This window comes from Sceloporus occidentalis, unplaced genomic scaffold (genome assembly GCF_023333645.1).
Source record: "Sceloporus occidentalis isolate IW3139 unplaced genomic scaffold, rSceOcc1.0.p SCAF_24, whole genome shotgun sequence".
NCBI classification, from domain to species: domain Eukaryota; kingdom Metazoa; phylum Chordata; class Lepidosauria; order Squamata; family Phrynosomatidae; genus Sceloporus; species Sceloporus occidentalis.
The window spans coordinates 13,004,803-13,030,278 of record NW_028317004.1 but is presented as its reverse complement, the minus strand read 5'-3'; the positions used below and the strand labels follow the sequence as shown (position 1 = coordinate 13,030,278).

Below are 25,476 nucleotides of genomic sequence, written 5' to 3'. Positions count from 1 at the left end.
TCTCCTTTTATTTGCCAACCTGCCCCCAGTTATGTACATCTGCCCTCAGGCTTGCCACTTTGCCCCCAGAAATGCCTTATACCCCCCTATATGCCACTCTGCCTCCCTGATATGCCTTATACCCTCCTATATGCCACTCTGCCTCCCTGGTATGCCTTATACCCTCCTATATGCCACCATGCCTCCGTGATATGCCTTTTAACCCCCTATATGCCACTCTGCCTCCAGAAATGCCTTATACCCCCATATCCCACTTTCCAGTGCTTCTGACTTCCTGGTGTCAGGTGGGGGCAGAGGGTGGAGGCCGGCTTTAGTTCCGCCGGGACTTCTATGACTGAGCACAGGAATGTCATGTGACGCCGGTGCTCCACCACAGAAGCCCCGGCGGAAGTCCCAGCAGACGTTCGCCGGCTGCCAGAGAAGAGAACTCCAGCGACGGTATGCACGATGAGCGTAGACAACCTCCGATGCTGCCGGCACTGCTGCTCAGTGATAAAAGCCCCGGTGGAAGTGCCGGTAGCAGCTCCTGTTACCAGACAGGAGGATCCAGGTCCCCTGCAGCGCTGCGGCGGATCTGAATGTTAGTCTCATAGTCAGATCTCTATTTGAGGTCTGATTAGAAGACAACCTCGCTTATAAGACGAGGGGTATTTTTCAGAGCATTTGCTCTGGGGGAAAAAATCTTGTCTTATAATCGAGCAAATACGGTATATATTTTCTACTAAGTGGAGTAACACAACACAGCAATGGAAAATGGGTCACAAACTGCTCCCTAATGCATGGATGCCTTGTCGTGTCAAGTATTTGCTTTGCTGCTATATATAATGCTATGGATTACGTGTTTTTGCCTAAGCATACCAATTCCATTTAAATGCTTTGCTTGTAATGCACAATGCAGAGCTGTAAATCCATGCACATCTATTTACTTAAAGCAAATACACATGCTCACATGGAACGTGGCATGAAAGGGTGCACATAGTATTCTATTCTGAAGGAAAAGCAAAAATAACACTTTCAGTTCTCAGGCATTGAAACATGCTTTTTTCGTGCTAATGTTTACAATTGAAATTCCTTTCTCGCTTGGTTCTGCTTTATTCAGAACTTTTTTAATAGAGACATTCAATTTGGTGATTTTATCATGAATACTGTAAGTGGTTAATGTGTTTTAATGTTCTCAATGTATACTTTAACGTGTCTCTATACAAAGATTGTTTTGTTCATCATTAACAACCGCCCTCTAGAGCTTGAGAGCAGGGTTCTGTTTACCTAATGTATCGGTTTGTCTGTGTCAATTCTGGTTTCGTCAAACCCTTTTTAATATATGTATTGTAAGAAGCGCTGCATAAATTGTTGGCACTATATGCATAAAAGATAATAATAATAATAATAATGGTATCTGTTTGAAATGTCAGTTGGTTATTTTAACTCATTGTTATTGTCTATAAAAAATATGTATATGGCATCAAAAAGTACCTTCAAGTCCAAACGATGCTTCAGTTGTTTCATTCAGTGCTTTGTTCCAAAATACACACTTATAATTTTGTATTGAATGTGTTTCACTCTTGATGGTACTTGATGTGTTATAAAATCCATCTTTTGTCAGGCTATGGGAAGTATTTGCTGGCAGAGTTATATTGTTGCCATTATTCTTCCAATATACTTCAGCCTTTGGAAAACCTAAGGACTGGCAAGTCAAAGATATTTCATTGCCATCACTTGACACCTGGGTATAACTGTAAATATTCTCATAGGAGGCTGTAAAAGGAATCAACGAAAAGGAAAAAAGAACACTGTTGATCATCTATTGTAGATGCACACTCAGAGTATGAGCATCTATGAAAGTGAATATGTTTACTATTCTTAATGGTTTCTCTAAATGGTCCCCATATGTGCTTACAGTAATGTGCAACTTGTATAAAAAGTCATAGATATACATGGACTGTTGAGGAACTACCAGTATCGACTATGTATGAGTGATGGTATAGAGAGCTGTGAACTGAATAATGATAGTGCAAGAAGGAGAGAGATGACAGTCACAGTGTGAGTGGAGAGAGCATCAATATGAGGGAGTGCTGATGGAATGTGGGTATAGAGGTTAGATTTTGGAAGAAGTGGGAAAGCAATTATAAAGCAAAACTAGTGGTTAGTTACAATAATAATATCGGAGGAACACAGCAACAAGAAATAACAGTGATTATGTGGTATTAAAGAGATGGACTGAAAACCCTTACGATCAGAATATAAGCTTTGCTTTTCCAACAGATTTACCTATTGTGTGACTTATAATGAGTTCTTCAATACATTGTGTTACCAAATGCATTGATATCATATCTATATTAAGGATGAAAAAAAGGGAAAGATATAATCGGCACTAACAATAGATGTCCTTGAGGTGGATGAAACCGTTTATTCTGTAAGAACACATTAAAAGGCTTATGGACATGAAAACTGACCTTGTACCTCAAGAGTAATTGATTTGTAGTCAGATCCCTCCAACTGTAAAAAGCAAGTGTAGACTCCTGCATCGGTGAGCTTTACATGCTTGATTTCCAACACAGCTATCCCATCCTTTAGTTCCTCAATTAGCATTGTTACTCTGTCGCTGTTAGCATTCCCTTGGTTTAGTATATTTATCTTTCCATTATAAAGTCTCAGGATTTCTTTGTTTGCCCTGGTTGATGAATATATATGTTCCCAAGAGGCTAATAATTTAGTAATGTTAAAATTGTCTTCAACTGGGAAGCTGCAGTTCATTTGCACTGTGTCCCCATATTTAGCCTTATATATCAGCTTTGGAGCTGTCACTACAAAGAAAGCTATAAGAAAAAATAGTAAATACAAATGAGGATTAAAAATAAATACAATGATTTTATACTACAGAATACTTTATATAACTTATATTGTGTCCATATTATGTTTATAAACATATAAAACATTACTAGCACCCCCACTACCCAATAGATAAATATCAGAGCACAGGTACATCAGCTTGATTTCATTCCCCAAGATCAATAAAGGTAACATATAACTATATGTAATAACAAGTGATATATATGTGTGTGTCCATTTAATCGTAATCATTTTGAAATACCAATTTCCTTTATTTCCCAATACCCCTATAACTATGATTCAGCACATTCAACTAACGTAATTAAGTATAGTTAAAGGAGAACTATCACCTCTGGGATAAAACCATAACTGAATACAGCACTGAAAACCACCCTTCAATTATATTATTACTTTTTATTTAATATTAGGTTTATAAATTTAGCCAAAGCTAATTTGAATTAAGTAAAAACCCATGATGGATATACAGTATATGTAAGTAATAATCTAAAATATGACGGTTCTCCTTTAATTTGTAGAATTCTACTTGACAAGGTGTGACATCGCAACGAACCTGATACTTCTTGGAAACTGGATGCCATAAGCATTAAAGACACAAGACTGTACATGTTCTCTAATATCTGGAAAACATTTACAATAAATAATCAGAAATTGTCTTTATGGATGTAAATTAGAAATTGTCTTTACAGATTCTAGGTTAATGTCTTCCTTCTGTTTAGTAAATGTTTGTTTTATATGAAAAGTTATGAAGATATGAAAAGCAAGTCAATATAGGTCCTCTACATTTCATATTGTTCCTCTTTCTTCCAGGAAAGAAGATATCAGTTAAAGGACAGGTGAGTAACTCAGCTTCCCCATGTGAAAAAACCCAAGGCTTATGACTAGATATTTTGTCATGGGGATTTTTTAGATTTGAGTCTACCTGCTAGAGAACCTATTTAAGATTAGGGCTGCAACAACTAATCGATAAAATCGATAATAATCGATGATGAAAATCGTTGCCAACGAATTTCATTATCGATTAGTTGAATCGATTTTTATCGATTATTAAATGAGGGTTTTTTCAGAGCAAACACTCTGAAAAATACCCCTCATTATATAATCCGTTTAGTCTGACTCACAGCAGCAGCTCCTACTTACCAGCCCCTCCCTGTAATCACTGTGACAACTGGCCCCGCCCCCTTCCTTCTCCCAGAAGGCCAGAACCACATGGCTGTGACACTCATCTAACTGTAAGTATAACATTAATATTTGGGCTACTGAAAGTTAGGGGAGGTGGGAGTTAATTTAGGGGCAGTTATGGTTAATGGGGTGTTTAGGGTTAATTTAGGGGCAGTTATGGTTAATGGGGTGTTTAGGGTTAATTTAGGGACAGTTATGGTTAATGGTGTGTTTAGGGTTAATTTAGGGGCAGCTATGGTTAATGGTGTGTTTAGGGTTAATTTAGGAGCAGCTGTGGTTAATAGGGTGTTTGGGGTTAATTTGAGGCAGTTTTGGTTAATGGTATGTTTAGGGTTAATTTAGGGGCTGTTGTGGTTCATGGGGTCTTTAGGGTTAATTTAGGGGATGCTGTGGTTGATGGGGTCTTTAGGGTTAATTTAGGGGCAGTTATGGTTAATGGGGTGTTTAGGGTTAATTTAATGATGAGGACTGAGGGTTAATTTTATTAATTTATTAAAGTTAACTTAAGGTGCAGTTAGAGATAAAGGGGGGCAAACTAAGGGGAATCTAAATCCTGGGGGCAGTGAAGATTAACCCAGTACTTATTTATAAAAGTATGGTCTGTGACTCTATGAGGGGACTATGAGATATCTGGGGGGTATAAGGCATATAGGGTATATAAGGCATATGTGGGGAGGGCAGTGTGGCATGTCTGGGGAGGACAGAGTGGTGTATCAGGGTGTATAAGGCAGATCTGGGGCCACAGTGGCATATCTGGGGGTAGAGTGGAGTGGCTTATCTGGGGGTAGAGTGGAGTGGCATATGTGGGGAGGGCAGTGTGGCATGTCTGGGGAGGATGGAGTGGTGTATCGGGGTATAAGGTGTATCAGGCACAGTGGCATATGTGGGGGTAGAGTGGAGTGACATATGTGGGAGGCAGCGTGGAGTGGTATATGTGGGAGGCAGGGTGGAGTGGCATATGTGGGAGGCAGCGTGGAGTGGCATATGTGGGAGGCAGCGTGGAGTGGCATATGTGAGAGGCAGCGTGGAGTGGCATATGTGAGAGGCAGCGTGGAGTGGTATATTTGGGAGGCAGCGTGGAGTGGCATATGTGGGAGGCAGCGTGGAGTGGTATATGTGGGAGGCAGCGTGGAGTGGCATATGTGGGAGGCAGAGTGGCATATGTGGGAGGCAGCGTGGAGTGGCATATGTGGGAGGCAGCATGGAGTGGCATATGTGGGAGGCAGAGTGGAGTGGCATATGTGGGCGGCAGCGTGGAGTGGCATATGTGGGAGGCAGCGTGGAGTGGCATATGTGGGAGGCAGCGTGGCATGTCTGGGAGGAAGCGTGGCATGTCTGGGAGGCAGCGTGGCAAGCCTGGGCTCAAACGTGCATAAATTGGGGGGGGCTGGTTGCGAAATAAAGACAAGAAATGCATTTTATCAAAGTTTTTTTTATTATGCTGTTTGTATTTAATATAATTTGTTTATTACATTATTTTAAATAAATGAAAAATTTACATTCATTTTTTTATCCGATTAATCGATTAATCGGCCAACTAATCGATTATGAAAATAATCGTTAGTTGCAGCCCTATTTAAGATGCTATCACCCTCCATTCCCCTCTTCTGTATTCTACTCCAGTATAAAGTTGTAATATTTTAAATTAGCAGTCAGAAGATGTAGTTTCTATGCTTACTAGGGAATATGCTGCTCTAGGGTATGGCTGAATGTGTTATTAACAGAGTTAGTGCAACCATATAAGCAGATTAGTTTTAATTGTTTGGCTGCATGTTAGGGGGTAGTTGTCGTGCTGCAGAATACATCTGGGGCCAATCAGATGCCTCCCTGATGCTTTTGCATGATGGATGAGTATCTGTCTGTACTTATCAGGAGACCATTAATTCTGACCAAATCCCCAACTCAGACTTGCAAGGAGCCTCCACCATGCTTCACTGTTGCCTGCAAAGACTCATTATTATAGCGCTCTCCAGCCCTTGGCCGAACTGCCTTCTGCTACAGACAGATATTTATAATTTTGACTTATCAGTCCAGAGCACCTGTTACCATTTTTCTGCACCCCAGTTCCTGTGTTTTTGTGACTAGTTGAGTCACTTGGCCTTGTTTCCACTTTGGAGGTATGGCTTTTTCGCCACAAGTCTTCCATTAAGACTACTTATGATCAGGCTTCTCTGGACAGTATATGGGTATACCAAGGTCCTACTGTTTTCTGACAATGCTGACCTGATGGCACTGCTAAACATCTTCGGATTGTTAAGGGAAAAAAGCATGATGTATCTTTCATCTACTGTACAGTTTCCATGGCACACCACTGTGTCTATGGTCCTCAACATTATCTGCTCATTTGTACTTCCTTAAAAGTGCTTGGCCAGAACATCTAGAAATCACTGCCTTGAAATTTCTGCCCCGGGAGAGACCTTCCTGATGCAGTAGAACTACCTTGTGTCATTTTGCTGTGCTCAGTTTTGCCATAGTGTATGACTTTTGCTATATACTATTGCTAGTGAGTTTGGCTGTTCCTTACCCAGTTTTATTCCTCCCACAAGGATGTTTCTGCTTCAGTTAATGACTGTGTTTCAATCTACATATTAAATTGATGATCATTAGCAACTGTTTGCACTAGCGTAACTACAGGGATTGCAGCAGTCGCAGCTGCAACGGGGCCTGTGCCTCTAGGGGGCCCGACGCAACCCCTATACCCGCATACCGATTCAAAATTGTTTAAAAAGACCCCTTTCAACCTGAACCACACCTATCCAAGTGATGCTCTGGTGAAACCGAGGGTGCTCAACATGCGAGGGGCAGTGAGAGCTAAGCGGTGGCAGGCGGTGTGTTAGAATAAATGAGTATGTGTGTATAGTATGAATAAGTGTGTGTAATTTGTGTAAGTGTGTTTACATATGTGCGCCAGAGTATGCTGGAAGGGGGGCAAGGGGCAAAGAGGGCACGGACAAGTTGTTTGGGGGAAATGATGGCACAGACAAGCTGTTGAAGTTTGGGAGCCCCAGGCAATTTTCGCACCAGGGCCCTGTGGTTTCTAGTTACACCCCTGCCTCTGAATTGTATAATGATACACCAAACTATATTCCTTCAAAATCGATGGTACAAGTGTACTTAGAAGAATGATGATGTTTTGACGGCAAAGGATGGTGATACCAAATACGGGTATGATTTTGATTTTTCTTCTGTTCACTCACTTTTTGTTAAATGATAAAACATTATTAACATGTCTATTTTTGCACAGTACTGTATATATTTCTATGTGTATGTAGCACATAATGCAATACGTTTTTAAAAATATATAGCCTGTGTTATATATATAAGAAAGATCATGGTTTATGAAATATCTGGTAAATAGCAAGCAAAAAGCTACACAATAGTAAGAGACAGTAACAGCCTAGAGTGCAGATCTACATGGGGGCACCTCCTCTGCAGTAGACTGGACAGGCAGTCCAGTCTACTGCCTCTGCAGTTTGTCTGACTATGTTAGTGTGTGAACGTGTGCATTTAGGTATGTTAGTATGTGTGTCTTGTGTAAGTTTGAGTATCTGGGTATGTTTGTGCAGTTGTCTGGGGTTGTGGATATAAGTTTGTGTGTTAGCGTTGAGTGACTGGATGTGTTAGTGCTGAGTGTCTAGTTGTGTTGGTGTGAGTGTCTGGGTGCTGTGCATGTCCTATGTGGGTCCCTTGGGTGTGTGACATGTGATCTAAGCCTACAATGTAGGTGCCCTCAATGCGGGGGGGGGGGGCAGGTCATGTGTATTATAGGCCGTATACAAGGGGCAGAGCCAAAGGGGCGGCAAAATTAGGTTTCGCCTAGGGTGACAGCACAGTATAAGTGAAACTATAATATCCTTATTTTAGGAAAAATCAGAGGAGGAAATGAGCATAGTATGTATGTAGTTTACCTCAGGTTACTACTTTACTATTTAAAGTACCTTTGTATATGTGATTGTTTTAGGGTTAATCCTTGTGGAATCACAGAACAACTTCCTCTAAGTTATTTTGCATGTTATAACAAAAAAAAATTCTATATTTACATAAGCAACCCTCATTACTTGCTCTAGGGACTTTCAGGGTAAGTAAACTGCGGAAATGGATATAAACAATAACTCCCCACATTGCATTATTCAGCCTTGCTCTTAAGTAAATTAGATTAACCAAACCATGCAAAGTTTAAGGCATGCTTCAGTCATTGTATAGATTTTTAGAATATCCCATTGGCGACAATTGACACATCATGAGTTTAACCCCTTAATGACAATTGCCGGTCCTGGCACGGCACGGAAAAGCATGTGCTTTACGACAATTGACGTGCCAGGACCGGCACGTCTTTAAACGGGTGCAGAAAGCGATCTACTATCGCTTTCTGCACCCAAAAAGCGTTGCTGAATGCCTTGACCTCGAGGCATTCAGCAACGCCGCGATCGGCACGAAGGGGCCATCTCTGGCCCCTCCACGGGGCGTCAACATCCGCCATACTTTGTATGGCGGCGGACGCCCGTTTTAAAAGCGTTTAGGAGGCGATCGACGATCGCCTCCTAAACTTAAATGGTGTCGCTGGAATGCCTCGATCAGGAGGCATCCAGCGACACCAAACACTAACCTTTTGATGGGCTGTGACCGCTCCGGAGAGCGGTCACAGCCGCAGCTGCCGGCAATCTTCGCCATCAAGGAAGATGGCCGCCGTCCTGTAACGAACCATCTAGAGAACTTTGGCTCCACTTGCAGGTTGAATACAGGTACTGCATTCACCATGCAAGTCAATGGAGCCCAGCTTTCTAATCACAGTGTGATTAGTAAAAATAAATTAAAAAATAAAATAAAATTAATAATAATTAGAAAAAAATAGTAAAAAAACAGTAAAATGTAAAAATCATTTCCCACTGATGTCACTATCAGGGGAACCTCCAAGTTGAAAAAAAATGTTAAATTTTTTTAAAAAAAAAATAATAAAAAAAATATATATATATATATAAAAAATATATTTTTGTGAGCAAGTCCTAAAATTAGCATATTAGCTTAAAACAATTCTCGCATGGAAAGAGTTAAAATACTGGCATATTAAATGCCCGTGGGGTGTCTACTTTTAAAAAATGTATGATTTGATGGGGTAAATTGAATGGGCCAGGTTCAACAACGTCCCAATTAACACGGGGGGAAGGATGGCCACACATCTAATTTCCAATTAGAAAAATGCACACGTACCAAATGTGGCCTTTTAGTTCCCCCAAAAAATGACACACCCATGCATGTGGGGTATCACTGCACTCAGGAGATGTTGCTGAACACATTATGGGGTGTCGTGTGACAGCGGCATATACCAGGAGCTGTAAATTCATACATAAAGTAGGTGTGTGTGGGAAAAATACACACACAAAAATATTACTGCAAACTTTGAAAAAATGCTGGTGGTAAAATATGTGCATGCAAAGAGTTAAAATACCAGCATTTAAAATACCCTGTGGTGTCTAGTTTTGAAAAATATATGGTTTTGTTGGGCACACTGAAATGGCCTGGCTCAAAGATGTACCAAATAGGGCATGGGCAGTGGATCCCAAATGCCAAAGTTCAACATTGAAAAAAGCGCATGCCCCAAATGTGGCCCTTTTGCCCCAAAACAGCCAGGCAAAATCATTCATGTGAGGTATCGCTGTACTCAGGAGATGTTGCTGAACACATATTGGGGTGTTTTGTGATAGTGACATATACGAGAACATTTTAATTCATACCTGAATTAAAATGTGTGTGGAAAACCAAATGCAAAAAAATGACTACCACAAAGTTTGACAAAGACTGGTGGTAGATATGGTGCATGGAAAGAGTTAAAATACTAGCATTTGAAATACCCTGGGGTGTCTAGTTTTCAAAAATATATGGGTTTATTGGGCACACTGAAATGGCCCGGCTCAAAGATGTACCAAATAGGGCATGGGCAGTGGATCCCCAAATGCCAAAGTTCAACATTGAAAAATGCGCATGCCCCAAATGTGGCCCTTTTGCCCCCAAACAGCCAGGCAAAATCATTCATGTGGGGTATCGCTGCGCTCAGGAGATGTTGCTGAACACATATTGGGGTGTTTTGTGATAGTGACATAAACTAGAACCTTTTAATTCATACCTGAAGTAAAATGTGTATGACAAAACAAATGCAAAAAAATGACTACCATAAAGTTTGACAAAGACTGGTGGTAGATATGGTGCATGGAAAGAGTTAAAATACTAGCATTTGGAATACCCTGGGCTGTCTAGTTTTCAAAAATATATGACTTGATGGGGTAAATTGCATTGGCCGGGTTCAAAGATACCCGAAATGGCACATGGGGGGAAGAATTACCAGATTTGGAAAAAATGGCTTTGAAATAGCAAAACGCTACCTGTACTTATTGCCCCATAATGGGTAGAAAAAAGCAAAAAAACATAAAAACATTGGGTATTTCTAAACTCAGGACAAATAGTAGAATCTATTTAGCAGGTTTTTTCATTACCTTTTATAGATGAGTAAAAGATTTTTCAACTAAAAGTTAGAAACAGTCATTTTTTTCTAAATTTTTCACCATATTTTATAATTTTTTTAATAGTAAATAATATGATACAATCAAAACAATGTCATCTAAAGAAAGCCCTTCTTGTCCTGAAAAAAACAATATCTAATGTGTGTGGGTTCAGTAAACGGGAAAGAAGAAAATTACAGCTAAACACAAGCAGCGCAGAAATGTTAAAAAGGCCATTGTCACAAAGGGTACAAAAAGTAAAATCAGCCTTTGTCTCGAAGGGGTTAAACGGGTGTAGAAAGTGTTGTCATGCCTCAAAGCCATATTTAATATGTCAACGTCTGCCTGTTTAAAAGGCCTCCTAACCTTAAACCTTCCTCCTCTTGCAAGTGCCCGAGGGATTTGGCTAAATTTCCCCTGTGCATTTGCCTCCTTCCCTGAGTATGATGATTCCATAATAGGATCTGGGGGAGATCTTATTATTGAATCTATCATCGTTCTCATTCATCTTTCATGTGACTGTATCTTTCTTGAAATGAATTCACTGCACTTATGTGATTAGTGATATTGACATTACAATATCAGGGGCAGAATTGGGTTGAGTCAGGGCTATGTTCACATGGGGGGGGGAGATAGTCCCGAGCGTGAAAGGGTCAGGAAGTAGAGAGTACCGTATGGGAGTGACCAGAGCCAAATTCCAATACTACTAAATCAGCTGCTACAGTACATGTTATGCAAGCATAAACCATTTTTCAATAGTGTCCTATTCATCTAAAGAATATAGCCACAAGTGAAACCTAGGCAAACGTATTATGTTGTTGTTATTATTATTATTATCTATTACAGAAAGGAATATTCAAGACTTTTAAGACAGTATTATTATTTCTTAACATACTGGAAAGTGTGATATCATAATCACCAAGGTTGGACAGTAAGGAAGCACAATGCCTTGTTCAAGCATATAATCATTTTTCAATGGGAACTACTCAGCGCATACTTTAGCTTACCTTGTAATAAGCTATAGTTAATGTGAGACATGTATAGGGCATTTTCTGTATTATTGCTTTTGGTATCATCATGCTTATTGTTTTCTGTGCCTGACCATGGTCCTATGTAAGTAGTTAGAGGAAATGGCCATGGGGAAATCCAGCCGTGAGGGGAAATGGTTGGCCAACAGTAACCCCTAAATTGAGATTTAAAATATCCCTATTACAATAAATATGAAAAAAAATAAAATCAACACAAAGCTGTACACATTAAGAATTGTTTTAAATCATAGTGATATCGGAATGGGCACTTTTTGGCCACTCAGTGTCATATATTATCACACATTACATTGGCCTAGATTCAAATGCTTAGACCAAAATCTATCACACGTTACTAGGGAATATTGTCTCAGTTAATATGTCCGGCAAATATATCTGTTTTGAGTACCTATTTTTTTTCCAATGCAATGTCTGCAAGGATTGTTATATTTATCTGTGCCATCAAACTCAGACTGTTAATGTTATACAAATACAGCTTCCAGTTATGGCCAAGCTTAAGACATACCCCAATTAATTGTGTGCTACACAGTTCTCCTATTTTTACGTTTGACTCTCTCATATACAAATATTTATTGTATGCTATGTTGTCTTTGAAAACATGGTTATATTGGAGCTGGACTCATCATCCCCATTGCTTTACCTGACTATTGGTCTTGTCTTAACTGTGCATAGCAGTTGGATTACTCAACATCATTATCTCATCGCATCATGATTTCCCACAGGATGCAAACCCTGGAGGTTGGGGTGGTTCACTCTGTATCTGGCTATTCCCAAAAGTCAGCAGAAAGTGAAATGTTGTGCTTCATTATGTATCGGCTTTCAGATTGCATCCTGCCTGTTTAAGACAGGAATATGTTCTGTATAATTTAGTTTTTTTTTTAACAAACATTCAGTAACTATATAACCAATAAATTCACTACGTGAATTTTTTAGCAAAGCAGTTCTCACATCTGACATCCATTTATAAAGCTTCATATGTATTATTGACTTAAAATAAAACCTCTAAATAGCCACACCACCTCTTCAAAAAAGATGATACAATTTGCAATCAGATTCTCATGACCATGATGAATTCTGGCCATTTTTTCTCCAAAGTCTCTGTAATCATTTTTCCATAATACTGTGGTACAATTCCTGCTCTAAAAAGACTTTATTTAATTCACTAGAGCAGAAGTATAACCAGGCTTTACTTACACAGTGTTACTTACACACAGAAAAAAAGCTTGATAAGCAGCTGCTAAAGCATTAACCCCTTAAGTTAATTCTATTATTAAAACTACTTATAGACTGCATTTTATTATTCAATATATTTTTATTTTAAAGATACTGTACATGGTTTAAGTAAATGAAAAGCTAGTTTATCTCAGAGAGGTTGAGATCAGTGTTAAACAACTAGCATATGTATTCATTTCTTGTCCACCAAAATTAAAACAAAGATACATTATATGTGCATACAGTACTGTAATGAAGTCTGTGGTGTATAAGGACACAAACACTGGAAACCACCAGTTCCTTAAAAAAAAGTATTAGTCAACAAAACACAAATTCATGAAAACTAACTTACCCATAACTAATAAGGTGGATAATTAAGCCACTCACCATCTTCCAGTGCCCCTGCCAGCTGAAGGGGCAGACAGATGTGCAATTTTCCTTGCCTCCAGATTGTCTTGTCCTTGGTGGTCTTATGACCTGTTCCTTCCTTGTCTGTATTTTTCACTGGCAGCCTCTGCACATAATGTCCCTGTGCTTCATTACACTAGACAGAAACCACAAGTGAACTCTGAGCAGATCTCATGTCAGCTCCACAGTATATAAGTCTGGGGGCAATGTGAATTAAAGGGAGAGTGTGGCCAGAAGAATGGAGAGCAATTAGATGGGTGTAGGATTTAAAGATGGAGGAAGCAGTTATAGTATATACACAAACAGAGACAGCATTAGAAATGACAGAAGGAAGATGGAGAGAAAAATGAACACTTGGGAAGAGACAGAAAACAATACTGAGATGCAAGAAAGACAGACACAAGAAAAAAGTATAGAAGAGAGGTAGACATGGGAGAAGGAAACGAGTAAGTGAGAGAAGTACAAAATCTAGCAATAGGAAAGAAACTGGAGAGAAAAGGGAAATAATTGTAAGATAAACAAAAAAATAGACCGAAACAGATCAAGAGCACATTCCTAGAAGTGCACCCTCTCCTTCAGCTGATTCCCATTTCACAGATATGAACAGTCAAGTACTGTATGCAAAAAGAGACGTTCTACCTGATTTCAGAGCAGCTGCAGAGATGTCAGGTTCCTGGTCAGAATAAATATGTTGTGATTATGTTGCAATGCTGCATCCTTTCACTTTTACTTTCTTTTTACTTGCCTTTGCTCTAACAATTAGATTTTTTTCTGATGGTTCTAATCATTTTTCCATAATACTGTGGTACTCTTCCTGCTTGATAAGCAGCTGCTAAAGCATTAACCCCTTAAGAACAGAGCTGTTTTTGGTGGGGGGGTTGTACCCTTTGTGACAATGGCTGTTTTAACAGAAGTTATGTATTGGGGGTTTTTTCAGGACAAGAAGAACTTACTTTAGATACCATTATTTTGATCATATCATCTAATTTAATATAAAATATGGTGACATTTTTTTTTAAAAGGACCTTTTCCGACGTTTATTAAAGCTAATGGAAAAACCTGCTAAATACCGTATTTGCTCGATTATAAGACGACGACCCAAAATATGAATATTAATTTATGAAAAAAGAAAAAGCCTGAATATAAGACAACCCTATAGGAAAAAGTTTTACCAGTAAATGTTAATTCATGTAAACTATGTGAACAATTTTTTTTTTTTTTAAAAAAGCTATGATTGAGAAAAATATTTTGTTTTTATTTCCTTCTTTTTTTTCCAACCTGTCCTCCCCAGTTATGCACGTCTGCCCCCTGGCTTGCCACTCTGCCCCAGAAATGCCTTATACCCCCTATATGCCACTGTGCCCCATGATATGCCTTTTAACCCTCTAAATGCCACTGTGCCCCATGATATGCCTTTTGACCCCCTATATGCCTCTCTGCCTCCAGAATTGCCTTATACCCCTATATGCTACTCTGGCATTTAGGGGTTAAAAGGCATATTATGGGGCAGGGGGGCATATAGGGAGGTATAAGGCATTTCAGGAGGCAGAGTGGCGTATAGAGGGTTAAAAGGCATTTCTGGAGGCAGTGTGTCATTAAGGGGGTTAAAAGACATTTCACAGAGCACTCTGTCTCCAGAAATGCCTTATGCCCCCCATTTAACACTCCCTCTCCCTCCCTCCACCAAACTTACCGGAGCTTCTGAGTCCCCGTTGCGTAGTCCGGGCAACGTGTAGAGCTCTACGCGATTCGCGTACACAACTTCCACTGCAGCCGGGAGGAGGTGCGGTTATCAGCGGGCGTTGTCTGCGTCCATCGCGCAGACCTTCCCCAGCTGTGAGAGGTCACGAATCGCGTAGACATCTACACGCTGCCCGGACTAATCACCGGGGACTTAGAAGTACCGGTGGGGGGGAGACAGGAAGATCCAGGTCCCCTGCATGGCTGCGGGGGATCTGGATCTTAGTCTCATAGTCAGACCTAGCTGAGGTCTGATTATAAGACAACCCCGATTATAAGACGAGGGGTATTTTTCAGAGCATTTGCTCTGGAAAAAACTTTGTCTTATAATCGAGCCAATACGGTAGATTCTACCATCTGTTCTGAGTTTAGGAATACCCAATGTTTTTCTGTTTTTTCCTTTTGCAAGTTATAGGGCAATAAGTACAAGTGGCGTATTTTTTTTTCTTTTTAAAAACGGTCATTTTGCCCCCATGTACTATTTGGGACATCTTCAGTCAGTGTAATGTGCTTTCATCAAAAACTAGACACCCCACGGTATTTCAAATGCTGGTATTCACTAATTCTACTACCAGCCTTTGTCAACCTTTGTGATAGTAATTATTTTATGTTTTTTCACACACATTGTACCTCAGGTATAAATTTACAACTCCTGGAATATGTCACTTCAAAACGACACCCCAATATGTGTTCAGCAACGGTGCCTTGCTGAAACCTGTCTATTTTTAAAAGCGCCTTCAATGGGCCTGTGAGCATAAGAACTGGACCACGGAGCAATGAAAGAAGGTAGCCATGTCTGATTTTTTTTTACATCACGTGGATGGCCAGGTGCATGTGTATCGCTTACATTGAGAACACATGGCATCAGGATGCATCCATGGAGGCCCCACCACGCAACTTACAAGACTTAAAGCATCTGCTGCTAACGTCTCGGTGCCAGATAACACAGCAGACCTTCAGAGGTCTAGTGGAGTCCATGTCTCGATGGGTCATGGCTGTGTTCGCGGCAAAAAGGGGGACCTACACAATATTATGCAGGTGGTCATAATGTTATTGCTGATCGGTGTATATTTTTTTACTTAAAAAAAAAAATAAATCTTGGAACTGGAAGGTTCCCCTGATGGTGACACCACTGGGGAATTTTTTTTACATGTTACCATATTTTCATTTTTTTAAACAATTTTTCTTCTTCTGGGTTCCCCCTCATTTATTTTACTATTCACATTGTTGTTGGTAAGCTGGGATTCTTTGACTTGCATGGTTGAATATAGTACCTGTATTTATCCTTCAAGAGGCAAAATCTCTTGGTATGGCGCTTGTGACTGATCTCCCGAAATTTCTTTAAAGGAGATGTCTGGTGCCTTATTCAATATGGAGCAAGTGGACACTATGGGGAGTGATCAGGCCAGGCCATTGATGCAGTTTTCAGTGTTGCTGAATGAATCAACATTAATGCATTACAGCGACACCATTTGGGAGAAGAAACCAAGTTTAGATCACTTTCTAATCTATTGATTGCTATGTTGATCAGCATGCTGGAAAACATCTAATCCTTGCTATTAATGTTACCATCACTGTTTTTTTATGAGATGTACATTTTCTCTGAATGCTGTTGTCTAACTGCCAAATCACAAAACAGTACAATTTTATATAGTTTGTTGTATCTTGACAAAAAAAATAAAAAATAGACTTGGGGCTGACTCCTGAGACTATCCAGGTATGATTATGAAGGAATGAAGTAGAACGGTCCATGTTCTAAATTGTAATATATGCAGATTTGCTGGTCATTTTTACATATTTTATTTCCCTACCAAACACATCCAACGTTGGCAGTAAAACAAAAATCTTTATAAGCAATCTTGCCATTTTGGGTATGCCAACTGTAGAAACAAACACCAATTTGTTTTCTGCAACCTTTCCAGACTACAGGGATTCCATGCATGTATAGGTTTGAACAAATTCATTTTTTTTGTAGTGAAGGGCAATAATAATTTTATAGTGTTTTATATTTCTTTTTTCTGTTTTTATCTTTGTTAATGTATTTAAACTTTTAGATATTGCAATCAACCAATGATTGTCAGACAAAAATCGCTTCCCTGTCTGATGTGTTCTCCGAGCCAGCTCTGGAGGTGACCCGCAGTAAGTATATCACGTTTCAGGAGATTTGTTTACACACTTCTATAGTTACTGAGTCTACTGCTGCTGCTACTTGTATATGATACATATACTGCTGCCTTTCTAGAAAGCACGCTTAAGTCTTGTTCCGTCTTACAGTCCTGAAAAAAATGTGCTGTTGTATTCAAACGCACATATTTCATTTTTTCCCCTGCTCCGCACTATAATCAGCACTTTGAAAAATTGTCTATTTCGTGAAAAATAATCGCACCCAGTGAGGACTGGCAACTTTTGGCCCGGGGACAGGTTAAGCCAAATACTTTAAGGGCTTCATATAAAGTGAAACTCTGGTTCGAAATTCAGAATGTGCAGCATTTACCATGGGGAGCAATGAAAAGATATTGGGTTAAGATGCCTTAAATGCCACTCTGCCCCCAGAAATGCCTTAAACCCCCTATATGCCACTCTGCCCCCCTAATAAGCCACTCTGCCCCAGCTATGCCTTTTAACTCCCTATTTGCCACTCTGCCTCTCAGATATGCCTTATACACCCATATATGCCACTCTGCCTCCCTGATATGCCTTTTAACCCCCTATATTCCCCTCTGCCTCCAGAAAACCATTGAACCCCCCCATGCCACTCCCCCCCCCCCCCCCCCGACTTACCACTGCATGCCTTTACTTGTGACCCATGCTTCAGACTCCCTGGTGTCTAGTGGGGCAGCCGGTGGAGGTCTGTGCGATGCAGACCCCCGCTGCTGCTGGCCAGTACTTCCGCCGTGGCTTCTATGACTGAGCGTCAGCATCACATGACCTTCCGGTGCTCCACCTTAGAAGCCCCGGAGGAAGTGCCGGCAGCAGCGGAGGTTGTCTGTGCGCATTGCACAGATGCCCATCAGCTGCCAGAGAGAAGGATCCAGGTTTCCTGCAGCACTGCGGGGAATCTGGATCTTCGTCTTATAGTCAGACCTCTATTTGAGGTCTGATTAGAAGACAACCTTGAATTTAAGACGAGGGATATTTTTTTAGAGCATTTGCTCTGCAAAAACCTTGTCTTATAATCGAGCAAATACAGTATTATTAATAATAAGAAAATGTTTTATAAATTATGCTGGTGTAAAGGCCGATTTCATTAGTAGTTGTGGCCACTTTTTGTACCAGCGCGTAAAATACAAGTGCAGCAGTAAGTAGCAACATTTTCTGGTTGCTCTGATTGCACCAAGTTGTAGTATGTAATATGTTAGAGGAATAGCCTGTTAGGCCTAAAGTGGCCATTATGTGAAAATATAATTTTATTTTTACCTCAGTTAACAAAAAAGTCGATAGACAAGAAAGTTAGCTTTCTGAAAAATAAGATAGAAGCAAAGAAATATTTCAACATAGTCATCATATTATTGTTAAGTTCCAAAATACCCAATGTAATTAATTGTCACTTTTTTCCCTCTAAACCATAGCTATTGGGTAAAGATGGGGTCGTCATGGGTTTCCATTGGCTCTTAGTGATAAGATTTTTGCAAGAGTGATATTTGATATGGTTGCAGAACTATCAGGACCGTTGAGTACATGCATAAACTCCTCTGACACTGATCTTGTATCTCTATTCATAGAACTCAGTGAAGCTGCATGACGGAGGAGATTGAGCTAAGCCAGCTAATACACTTCTCTTCCATCTCATACAATGACAAACAAAGGGACGGATCAGGCCCAGAGTTTCAGTTCCAGGTCAACTTAATGCATCATGATCAGCTTGTAGTCATCCAGATTTTCACCATCTCCTTCTATGATGTTAGCAATGCGTCAGTCTTATAAGGCCTTACAAACCTTATGACCATTGCAGCTATGGTAATTGTTATTTACCTATGTAAAGAACCATACTTAAACTGCAATCAAAAGCAATCAAGGAAATTCAATTTGCCGGGGAAATGCCTGGCACAAGAGCAAACAGGTGTAATGTCACATAATTGGAACAAGGATTTCATTGACAAATCTAATGTGCTAATAACGTTCAAACGATATTACAAGGAAATGTATGATGTATTTTCAACATATGACATTAGCATTAGCTGATAAAAAATGTTTAAAAAAAATCTGTTTTTATTCTGTACCTGCCAGAATATTATATTTATTAAATTCCACGCATTTAAAGTGCTATATATTGCCACACATCCCAATTCTTTCAACGCCCCAGCAGAATAAATTAACTGGAGACTGGAGTGTTGTATTCGTTTTTGTAAAGCATTGAAGAATTTCAGATGAACCTCTTCCATATAAATAATCTGTATGAACAGAACCAGAACTTGATAGAGCATAGTTTATACTTGGAATTTAAGTTCAGGTGTTTAAAAGTCCTGTATAAATTGGTAAACGCTACACCATAAGATACGTTGGGTTCTATAATTCTGCAACTTCAGATGTTTCTGCAGATGTCTGTTGAAATAAAGGTATATTAATTGAATATATATAAATGTATATATATATGTGTTTTATTTTAATAGTTAAGCAGGAAAAGAGCCTTCTAATAAGTAATTATTCATCTGTAATCTAATCAAAAGATTAGTTTTCCATGCACAGTAAATTTCAAGATTACTAAAATGAATACGGTCACAATAAAAGGAAGTCTGTGTAAGAATCCCTCTGAGGGATTGCAAAAAAGGATCCAGTCATGATGTAAATGCCACATTCCTGTCTAGATTACATTGGCTGTCAGGAATAATTATTAATCCTCTATAGTATTTACCAAAGTATGTTAACCTCTCCTGGCTATCATGTAACTTAAGTGGTAAACCAAATACATATGTTACATATTGTTTAATCATATGACGGACTGAAAAAAAAAAAGAACACCCCCCCCCCCCATATAAACACACACACATGTCTATGGTAATACACAAGCAATCATCTCCTGGCAGAGGTATTGTGATCTCTGTATTAAAAGTGTGCCTGTCCCATTTGCTTTATTAATTTAGTCATTATGGAATGAAGTAGGGGTTGGCAGAACTTCTTCTTATTTTTTTTTGGAAGCCCGAGGTGCGTGCTCCTTTGGGTGCCGCATTCTGTGCACAAGGCAGCAGAAGCCAGACTACGATACCGAGTTCCCTCACGGAGAACTCGGACAAATTCCAACCCCCCCCCATGGGAGGGTCGGATCTTGAGTCTCACCCCGAAGAGTGAGACTCCTTGCTGGTTTTGTGAAGAGAGGAAGGGGCCAGAAGGCTCCCAATCCTCCTCCAGCAAAGTCCAGGCTTCACTGCCTCTTAAAAAGAAAACAGTGTCCAAAACGTGACTACAAAATCGTGTGCCATAGAATAGTGAGGGCCAAGCCGTGAATTTGAAAACCGTGAATTCAAAGGGGGGGCAAATTAATTGGCACTCGTGAAAACGAAGTGAATGTATAAATTAAAGAAAAATAATTTAGGGACAGGCCATTGCTGGCCTGCCGAATTCAAAAATAAAGACTTAACCCCAGGACCAGAAGGTACCTGGGGAAAAGGTAGTGCTGGTAGGCCGCCAGTGAGAACGTGCGCTCACCGTGTGCAGTGGCGTGCAATACCACACACGGTGACTCCAGGCCAGAGGATCAGCATAGTCCCCCCCCCTTCCCAAAGAGGAACTACACTTGATCTTAGCCAAAAGGCCGAGAAGCCTAATAATAAGAAACTTCTTATTAAAAAAAAAAATAAGGATATGAAAATAAAGGCAGTGTATTTAGCAATAGGGGAAGTATCTTGTTAAATTTAACCAATTATATTACATTAAGGAATAGGGATTATGCAGAAACGTTATATTGTAGCAATGCTTGAAAAGTCGTTTTTTGCCCTTTACAACTATAGACGGATCACTTTTTATACATTATTCCCCTATGTGTTATACTTACAGAATACAGGAGTTTAGAGGTTGTGTTTGTGGAATAGGGCCATTGATTATTGTGAAGTTGTTGAGCTTTTGTTGGTTTTCTCGCAATGTGATATCTGTGCCAGACTAAAGTAATCAAAATGAAGAAAAAAGTTATAACTTTTTGTTCGAGGAATTTGTATGATCATATTTCCCATTTCGTTACATTATTGCTCCCCTTTGGCAGCATTTGTATGGGTAGACTAAGGAGATCAGACCAGCAAACCGATTAGATATACACATTGTGACATTTTGGTTTATATCTCAATCTGAATTCAAAATCTGCTGCTTTCCTGAAATGCCACTCTTCCCCTTTTAGCGCAAATATTTCCAGGTAGGTATAATTCATTTTAAATTGCTGTTATTCATTATTGTTATTCATTAGTTCGTGCTGAGCAACATACAATATGTACATGCAAATTAGATTAACTTTAATGGTCATTATCATACCTTTAAGAACACCACACGTGGTGGCTAGTATTAATATGCACGAAGCAGTGATTATCATCCACCTATAGCTTCTTATTTTCACAGTGTCATCTAAAATTAAAATTGTAAACATAAGGAGTGCAACAACAGTATACATACTGTGACATAAGGCATAACAACATGTTCAGAAAGTATGCAAGACTTTTAAGTCAAATATTATATTAAAATGTGAATAAATTATACAAAGGATCTAGTCAGTTTACAGTGCATAAAATATATGAAGGGAAAGTAAGGGGAATGAGCAATTGATGGTAACTGTTCCTGTGTATGACCTTGGCTACCCTACTTCTTTGATTTGGGGCTGGTGTTCCTGGTGGACCATCAAAGTTCGGGAGCTGTTGTAAGTTTTATCCTGTAATCCATGAACCATTTTAGTAGCCCTTCTCTGAACTGTCTCCAACATATATATCCTTCTGGAGATACGATCTCCAGTACTGTACACAATACTCCAAGTGTGGTCTCACCAGTGATCTGTACAACGGCATGAGCACTTCCCTCTTTCTACTGCTAATATCTCTCGCTATACAACCAAGCATTCTGCTAGCATTACCTGCTGCTCTACTGCATTGTCCAAATCCTCAGAAATAATTACCCCTAAATCCCTTTACTCGCACTGTGAGGTTACTCTGTCCTTGGGTTTTTATGCCCCAGATGCATTACTTTGCATTTATCCACATTAAATGCCAGTTGCCATTTTTCCAGTTTACCTAAATCATTTGCCATTTGGTTTCTCCCTCCAGGAACATCTACCCTGTCATCAGCAAAAAGACACACCTTACCATCAAGACCCCATTTGGAACACACTAGTCCTATTGACATACTTCTGGCTTTCAAAAGATTGACAGGGCACAAGAAAAATTACACAAGTCTCATTTTCTAACTCCAATAGCAAAAGATTGCACACACCAGTTTGTGGGAGGAAAAGTCTTTGCAATATGGACTCTATTACAGTTAAATAATGGAGACCAGACTACTCTCTACCATTTTCGCAAGTACTGGGTCATTTTTGTAAGTGTTCTTTCATATAAACCTATGATGAAGTGGTATTGTCTACGCAATAATATTGCTTCTTTCAGAAGTTACTTGGTGAGAATTAATAATTATTTGTATGAAAAATTAAAAGAAGAAAAAAATGAATGCACCTGGGATGGTGAAAGTCAAAGATGTAGTGTTTATAATATCCTTATTCCAGAAGCTGCAGGTGAGTGTTCTATTAGCTACAGAGGAAATCCTGATTATACTTGTGACGTTGAACATTTCTTCAGCAGTCTTGACAGAGCTGGTGTTCACCACCATACTTAGATTGTCCCTTGCGTTTAGCCAGGTGACCTCCGCTTCCGGATACCCTACTGACTGACAAGCTATTTCTTTCATTCTCTGTCCTGTTGCAGTGACAATGTCAACAACCTTCACATTGATTTTCTTGTAGGGAGCTAAATCACAAGATGGAAAAAAAAAGAAAACACATTAATGTATGCACTCTCATGTTTTAGCAATGTTAACACACAGTTCATCCATTTGAAGATGTAGTCGAAGGACCAAGGTTCAAGGAGTAAGATGTAGAGTAACATAAGCTTTAAAGGCTTCAGAAGACTCTTTTTCAGGTGTAATGGAAATACATATCAATGAACCATACAAAAGTGGGTGCCATTACCTTGCACTTCCAGATTTAAAATTTTATAGTCCGCTCCTTGGTAAGATACCATGCAGACATACTGCCCAGCATCTCTTAGCGTAACATTGCTGATCTGGATAACGGCATGTCCCTTGGGCAGCTCATCCTTTAAAATCTTAACCCGTCCCTTGAAGTCTTTGTGCTGGGATGAGAGTATGTCCATGCCTTGAAGAAGCTTGACCACTTCATATGTGCCTCCTTTTTCTCTGCTATGTTCCCAGTACACAGTTAGATCTTCCACTTTCACTCCATTACCCACATGAAAATTACATCCCATTCTGATGTTGGTCCCGTACTCTGCTGTGTAATGTGTTTTCGTGGCCTGAACTGTAAATAGAGCTGTGACAGAGAATCCTTATTAGTCAGGAAAGTTAATTCCTTAGCATAACTGACATTAAATAATTGCAAAATACATGTGTTAGAAAAATGCTTATGTTATCGTAAATATTATTGCTGAGAAAGACATAAGAAAGTAGAAAATGTCTAGTCTATGATATATGCACGAGTTTGCGCCAACACATCTACTCTATATATATATATGTATATATATGTATATATGTGTGTATATATGTATATATATATATATATATATATATATATATATATACACATGTGCAAAGGGTCAAGTCTAGGCCATTCTTAATTATGCAGCTTAAGAGGCGTAACCTGCTTGAAAAGTAACCAATCCGAATGATGCATGCTATTAGAAGTAGATAAGAGGTTATATAAACCATGTAATCCAAACATGTAATCAGACAACGCTTCGATGTATGTGTGTTGTGGGCCTTGTCTCGATTATGCGCATGATCTAAATAAATTAAAACTCTTTCTGAGGAGAATTCGACCATTAATTCAACCAACAACATGTCATATAATTTTGATGCCCACGTTTACCAAGATGATCACCATGCCATAATATCTGAGCACCAGACATTTGACACTTTTTGATTCCCTCTGTATTAACATTCTTGGCTGACAATTGACGTCACGTTAAAACATCTTGTTGTCGACAATTGACAATCACTTTTTTCTCCTAGACGGTGTTGCTGTAATGCCTCGATGTCGATAGCGAGGCATTCAGAGACACCAAAAACCCACGTCAGGATGTACTGTGACCACTTCGGTCAAGCGCCATCGCAAGAGATTTTGCCTCTCACAAGCTGGCAGCTCCCTTTTAAAAATAAACAAGTTTCCAAGAGAGTCTCTCCAGACCCGCCTGAGAACTCTGGTACTCAGGTTCTGCATTAAACCAAAGTCAGTGGAGCCCAGCTTACTAATCGCATTAGTAAAATAAATTAGTTTAGTTTAAAAAAATGTATGGTTGTAATCTGAATTGGCCATGTGCAAAAATGTCCTAAACAAAGGACATGGGAACAGACGGACCAGATCTTGTTGAACACATATTGGGGTGTTGTTTGACAGTGGCATATAACAGGAGCAGTAAATTCATACCTGAAGTAAAATGTGTGTAAAAAAATTACAAACTGTATTTGGAATACCCTGGGGTGTCTAGTTTTCAAACACATACGGTTTGAGGGGGTAAATTGAATTAGGCGCCTTCAAAGAAGTCCCAAATAGGACATAGGGGCAGAATTACCAGATTTAAAATAGCAATATGCTACTTGCAAAAAAAACCATAAAAACATTGGGTATTTATAAACTCAGGACAAATATTAGAATCTATTTTGCAAGGTTTTGTTACTAGCTTTTATATAACTTATGTGTTCAAAAAATGATATGAGCATCGCAAAAATGTTTGCCATTGCCATGATAGGTACAAAAAAATAAAGTCAGTCATTGTCACAAAGAGGGTAAGTATCACAACTGATGGGTACAAAAGTAACCGTTGAGTTGTGACACGGACTGGGTCCAAGCTGATGGCAGAAGGACCCAGCGCGCCCGATGGTTGTTTGCAAGAGTCTCGATGCAGCAGTGGAGTCTGGGGCAGGGCCTGGTGCAGGGTGACCACGCTCACCCAGGCGTTGAGCACCTAGGAAGTGCAGCCAAACACCAGCGCCCTGATATGGCAGCAGATGTAGTCCAGAATAAAATGAATCCTGCAGGCACCCAGGAGCAGGCATGAAGCATATCACACGGATCACGAACAGGATGCTGCAGGCTGGGAGAATGAAGGCTAAGCAAAGGGTTAATGTAGCAGACACATAACACAGCAAAGGAAAGGGAGACCAGGCAAGAAACATGATATAGAATATACATGAGAAGTGGCTAGAAACAAGATATGAATAGAGCAAAATATAAACAGGCACTAGACGAGGAATAAACATAACTAGACAAGACATACATAGTACAGGGCACAACAAAGGACAGGGAAGAAGGCAAGGAACACAGGGGAAGGAGTGAGGAGCCGGAACCCTCG

At 39.6% G+C, this 25,476-nt stretch overlaps 1 protein-coding gene across 1 annotated transcript; it reads right to left on the bottom strand.

The window, feature by feature from the left end:
• Positions 1 to 1,462: 1,462 nt before the first annotated feature.
• Positions 1,463 to 23,376, bottom strand: LOC149300647 (programmed cell death 1 ligand 2-like). Its single transcript, XM_089485127.1, has 4 exons — positions 23,079 to 23,376; positions 22,666 to 22,857; positions 2,454 to 2,816; positions 1,463 to 1,755 (listed from the first exon to the last, which is right to left on the bottom strand). Exons 1-4 carry the CDS (start codon positions 23,374 to 23,376, stop codon positions 1,463 to 1,465), a joined length of 1,146 nt encoding a protein of 381 aa, XP_089341253.1.
• Between the last annotated feature and the right edge of the window lie 2,100 nt (positions 23,377 to 25,476).